At 34.8% G+C, this 5,892-nt stretch overlaps 1 protein-coding gene across 1 annotated transcript in view; it reads left to right on the top strand.

Annotated features, from left to right (window-relative positions):
* Positions 1–1,017: 1,017 nt before the first annotated feature.
* TWF1 (twinfilin actin binding protein 1) overlaps positions 1,018–5,892 on the top strand; it is a 10,588-nt gene continuing 5,713 nt past the window's right edge. Inside the window, exons 1-4 of the mRNA XM_014529574.1 lie at positions 1,018–1,098; positions 1,612–1,689; positions 3,865–4,043; positions 5,227–5,322. Of these exons, the coding sequence (XP_014385060.1) occupies positions 5,239–5,322 (84 nt within the window). The 5' untranslated portion in view covers positions 1,018–1,098; positions 1,612–1,689; positions 3,865–4,043; positions 5,227–5,238. The remainder of the gene's footprint in view (positions 1,099–1,611; positions 1,690–3,864; positions 4,044–5,226; positions 5,323–5,892) is intronic.

The raw sequence follows: 5,892 nt of genomic DNA, 5'->3' as shown, positions 1-5,892 counted from the left end.
TGGGCGTCCGCGGCTGCCCCGGGGCAGGGGGCGTGCCTGCCAGCGCCCCGACCGTAGCCCAACTTTCCCCCTTGGATCGGGTGGGAAGACCCGGGAAGGTGGAAGCGACGGTGGCTCCTTTTGCTGTCGAGAGACGGAGAGTTTTTCCTTCTTACGGTCCAAGGGAGATTGTTACAGGATTTTGACTATAAAGAGAAAAATGCTGGCATGGTTTTCATCTACACTGAGAGTTTCCAAACTCTTCCATATTTTCTTCCCAAATGGGAACATGAAATACGTTCTGAAACCCCGAGTGTGGGGTGTTTGGCTCTTTTTCTCAGTTACTGCCCCGGGGACCTGGGCCGCCCGACCTGCGTGGCCGCCTTTAGTTGCCGTGCAGGCAGTTGCATGTGCAATTACAGCTGCCTCCCTTCCGTGTCGGAGAATGGGCAGCCTGCGAGCGCTGCCCGCGTCACGGCCAAATAATATATCCCGGGGTTACTCGAGATCGCTTAATGAGTTCTGCCAGAAACACAAGCTCTTCCTGTTAGCAGACGGCGAACCTTTTCCCCTAGCCTAGATGAACATGTCATTGTCTTCTGTTCTTCAGGGTCCTGGACAGCACCCCGCACCTGCCCTGCACACACACACACACACACAAACGCAAACAAAATAGTTTCAAATCTAAAAGCGTTGTTTTTATCTGTCCGCGGTGGTTTTGACATTTAAATATGTCATGATTTAACTTTGACGCTTGAGCCTTCTCGCAAGCACTGCTTTAAATACTGTAGTGGTTCTTGCTGTCAAGCGTGCAACCCAAGAACGAAATTGGAGCTCTAATGGGAACACAAGGGTTAGATTTTTAAGTAGGTATCTGCTCAGTGAGCTTATTCCAGCATTTGGGGGAATACAAGTTAGAAAAATGTATCCAGAAGTAAAAGCCTTGAATGGGTTTTGCTGGCTTTTTCTTTAGCCAAGATACGCTATCTTATATTTAGTGTTATTTCTAATGAGAAAATGTAGGAAATTGATAAAGGTGTTTTTGTTTATCATAAGCTTGAAATTGGAGTAGAAGAGAATGAAAGCAGGTTTTCAACTTTTTTCAAAGAAGCAATAAAGGTATTTTTTCAAAATTGTAATTTGTTCATTGTTGGGTTTGACTAATATATTCACTGCCTGTGTGATTTCTTTTTTTATTTTTTAATTGATTTTAGGGAGAGGAAGGGGAAGGGAGAGAAAGAAACATTGATGTGAGAGAGAACATTGCTTGCCTCCTGTAAGCACCCCAATCAGGACAAACCGGCAGCCTGGGTATGTGCCCTGACCCAGATTGGGGCCCTGAGACACCTCCGGGTCTCGCTCCAACCAACTGAGTCACACCGGCCCAGTGTTAATTCTGCTATGGAATTATCTAGTTAAAACAAGTTAGCATTAACATACTTTTAAAATATATTTGTATTTCTTAGCTGTATACAGTGTCCACTGTGTTTACATTACTGATATGAAGAGGATGCTATGTACTCAGGATACTTTGCTTTGTATTATAATTCATTTTTCCTCACTTAAATAGCATTAGAAAGTATTAATACATAAGTATAAAAATAGGTTTATATTTCTTTATCTTTTCCACAGCAAGTGAAGATGTTAAAGATATCTTTGCCAGAGCAAGAAATGGAAAATACAGACTTCTGAAAATATCTATTGAAAATGGTTAGTTAAACATTTTTATATATTGCTTATCCGTGGATTACTGGGTGTTAGATTTTAAACTTCTAAGTCATTGTCAGTGACTTGAACTATAAATGTGAAGCGAGTTCAAAGCTTGCCTTTAGCCAACTTGGATCCTGTACATTTTGGGCGTGTCCCATGGGCCTCTGCTTACCTTCTGAATTCTGAACTTTCAGTGAAAAAGAAAGATGTTTCTGGGAGGAATGGGAGAGGAAGAGAGAGATAGAAACATCAATGATGAGAGAGAATCAACGATTGGCTGCCTCCCGCACACCCCCTACTGGGGATCGAGCCCAAAACTGGAGCATGTGCCCTTGACCGGAATTGAACCTGGGACTCTTCAGGCCAACGCTCTCTATCCACTGAGCCAAACCGGCTAGGGCAAGAAAGATGTTTTTTGTTGTGACACCTTCCTCTTTAACTTTTTGTCTCGGTTTCTGCATGCCAATCCATTTCTAATGTCAGGGCTTCCACCTCTGGAATGGAAATCAGTAATGGGATTATCCAAAAAATAGTTATTTGTGAATAGTTATTCAAAAAAGTTAGTTTTGAAATAGAGACAGAGGATTTCAAACTCTCCTGTTTTCTCCACTTGACTGCAATCGATGCTGAAGAAATGATTCCCCTTCTTTTGGGAAAACGTTCTGAGACCGTAACAGACTTTAAGTTGATCTTTCAAAATCTGTAAGCAGGGAACATTTGGTTGGGTGGAAGAATATTTTAATTCTGCTAGATTTGAATTTGAACAATTTATTTTATAACTACTTAATCACAAATGAATAGGTTAAAATACATCCTTAGCCCAATTTCATATGTCTTCTTTTTCCCCCATTGACCTCTCCCGCCCCCAGCACATGCCCCCACTCCCCTATTGTCTGTACCCATTGGTCATCCTTATATACATGGATAGAAGTCCTTTGGTTGATCTCTTACCCCCATTCCCTGCCTTCCCTCTGAGGTTTGACAGTCTGTTTGGTGCTTCCATGTCTCCGGATTTATTTTTGTTCATCAGTTTATGTTGTTCATTATATTCCACAAATGAATGAGATCATGTGATATTTGTCTTCCTCCAACTGCCTTATTTCACTTAGCATAATGCTCTCCAGGTCCATCTCTTAAATGCCTTGAAATATTTTGCTTTGGAAAAATAACTTGTCCTCTCATAAACTGGAAGTAAATATAATTTGCTCTCTATTTTCTACTTATATATTAAAAAGGCTAGAATAGTTTGAAAATATGCAGTTGTTCTACATATATTACCACATTGAACAGGAATAAACTGAAAAGCAGCATATTTTAGAAATGCTGAGCTAAAATTTTAAACCATCATTTCTTAACTGACTAAGTAAAATGGTAAAGCTTGACTAATATCTCTACAGAAGGAAAAATGACAGTTTCCTAAATCATTATTTTCTGGTTTTACTTTATTTTTGTCTGGAGAAAATTTTTTCAATAAGGATAATATAACAGATACTTCCATCTTCTCTTAATAACTGCTACTACTATGAATAGAATTTTATCATGTGACTATGCCACATATGGTATGTCCATTCTCTTATTGATAATATTTTAAGCCATTTTCAGTTTCTGCTGTTATATAATGCTGCAGTCAACACCTTTGTATATATGTGCAAGAGATTCTCTATGCACAGTACATTTACACTTTTACATGATTCTGTCACATAGTGCCTTAAAGTGGACAAATTTTAAATTTGTAGCATTATGGCCAGATAGGAACTAAACCTGGTTTTATTTAATACTTCTTACTGTATAATTCATTGTTAATTTCAGAAATTATCTTTTGAGTGGTAGTACACTTATTTAAATATACTTTAATATATTAAGCATTTTAGGAAATATAACCACCCATTCTTCAGCCATCCAGCTCAACTATTTATGGTCATTTTTATCTTTTCCTTTCTCGAGTTTTTTAGTAAGTAACATTATTTTAACCATGCTAGTCATAACATTTTTGTATCTGTTTTTAATACTACTTTATATCATAATAATTTTTTGTGTAGCACCCATTTTCTTTTCAACTTTTTGATGTGAATAATAGTAATCAGGAAATAACTAAATTTATTCTTCTATTCTTGGTTACTCTATCATTTGGTTTTTCAAACCATTTATGTATCTTTAAAAAATTATCCTTTATAGAGAAACTTGTGATTGGATCGTGTAGTCAACCTTCAGATTCCTGGGATAAGGATTATGATTCCTTTGTTTTACCCCTGTTGGAGGACAAGCAACCGTGCTATATATTGTTCAGGTTAGATTCTCAGAATGCCCAGGGATATGAGTGGATATTCATTGCATGGTCTCCAGATCATTCTCATGTAAGTAACTTTTTTGTAACTTGTTTAACATCAAATGCTAGAATTCTTTTTCTGAAATATTTCTAGGCTAAGAGAAAGTTAGGAAGCAACAATCATTTTCCATAGAAGAGAATGATCATGGAGAAAATCCTTGGATTGGTAATGTGGAATTAGGAGTAATGTGCTTAGATTCAGAAGTCTTGCCCTTGAAATCAGTAGAATTATTATTGATTTGAACTTTAAAATCTGTAGCAATTATAAATTACTATGGACCGCAAAAGAATAAAGCTAATTACTTTGGTCTGAGAGTAATAATTGTAATAATTCTGAGAATTAATTGAACATTACATTAAATATTTTTAACAGCTGCCATTCAAGTGATACAGGTTGTGTTTTTTTTGTTTGTTTTTTTAGTAAAGTTAAAATTGACCAAATAGATTGACTAAGTAAAACAAAAGACAAAATTAATATATGGATACTACTAATGTTTTAAACAGTAACTCTCTTGTTTCTTGTAGAAAAACTACAATTTTTAAAGTTATCTAGATATCATTCTCAAGAGTCATCCTCCTCTTTAATTTCATATATCCTATCTGAAAGAAATACTGGATTTGACCATACAGCATTATGAAATGATGATTTCTGTTGGTTGACAATTTCTATTGGTTTTCTGTAGATGTTATTAGTCTTTAATTATAGTATATATTGTAGTTCTTTTCATTTATGTTTCCCTCCTATGGATATACCATAGGTATATTACATATATCCCCTGTATACCCCATGTATACCATAGATATGTCATGAATATTTGATCTTAATTAGTAATGTCTAATCTAGATTTGCTTTTAGTAATTTGCTTTCAGTAGCAAAGTTACTTCTTTTCTTCCTCATATTTTAAAATAGTGTTTTAAGTAGGTTTTTTTTTCTTGAACTCATTTTATACTTTTAAAAATGAGTAATTTATAAGAATTTAGATTGTTTTCCACTTTTTGAAAAGTATGACATCAATTGAAATCTGCCTTAATAGCCGTGATAGTTTAGACACTGGTGTTATGTTTATTTGTAGACACATACTTTAGCGTATTGTAGTCAGTACAGTTTATTTTTAATGTGCTTGAATATTTTAATATATTCAGAAAGTGCTTTCTTTTGTAATAGTAGATTTTATCTATAAACTTCTAAGCAAACTTTCACAACTTAATAGGTTCGTCAAAAAATGTTGTATGCAGCAACAAGAGCAACTCTGAAAAAGGAATTTGGAGGTGGCCACATTAAAGATGAAGTATTTGGAACAGTAAAGGTACAAAACTTATACTTTTATAATTATACCTGATGGAAGAACTCCAAAGTAATGGGTAATTGATATGAATTCGAATTGATGAATCTATAAACATAAGAATAAGAGAGAAAATATTGTTATATTTCATATGATAGCTAAGTTAACTGAAACATACTTATCCTTTAAAAAATATGTTGGAATCTACTTAGTTAGACTTCAAAAACTAGAATATACCCTAGAGATGCTCTAGTTCAACCCCTTATTTAGTTCAACCATTTCATTTTAATGATAGTGAAATAGCCTCAGAAAAATTAGAGATTACTTGATAAAATATTTTTTAGATATTATGGACATTTATACCCAAGTTGTGGAAGCAGTAACTATGTTATTTAAATCAGAACATTGAGGCAAGTAAATTGATTTGATAGTTAATTGGGATAATTAGTGGGTTGATTAATGTATTTTAATTAGTTAAATTATGATTAGGAATTTACTTTGTTTTAAAAAGAAATTGAAATATATTTTTTGAACAGGGTTTTCTTTTTTAATAGTGTTTCTTTGTTTTTGTCTAAAGTTTTACAGTCTCCTTTT

The sequence above is a fragment of the Myotis brandtii genome, unplaced genomic scaffold (assembly GCF_000412655.1).
Source record: "Myotis brandtii unplaced genomic scaffold, ASM41265v1 scaffold686, whole genome shotgun sequence".
Classification (NCBI taxonomy): domain Eukaryota; kingdom Metazoa; phylum Chordata; class Mammalia; order Chiroptera; family Vespertilionidae; genus Myotis; species Myotis brandtii.
Note: the sequence above shows the minus strand (reverse complement) of the source record. Positions and strands in the feature narration are given on the sequence as shown.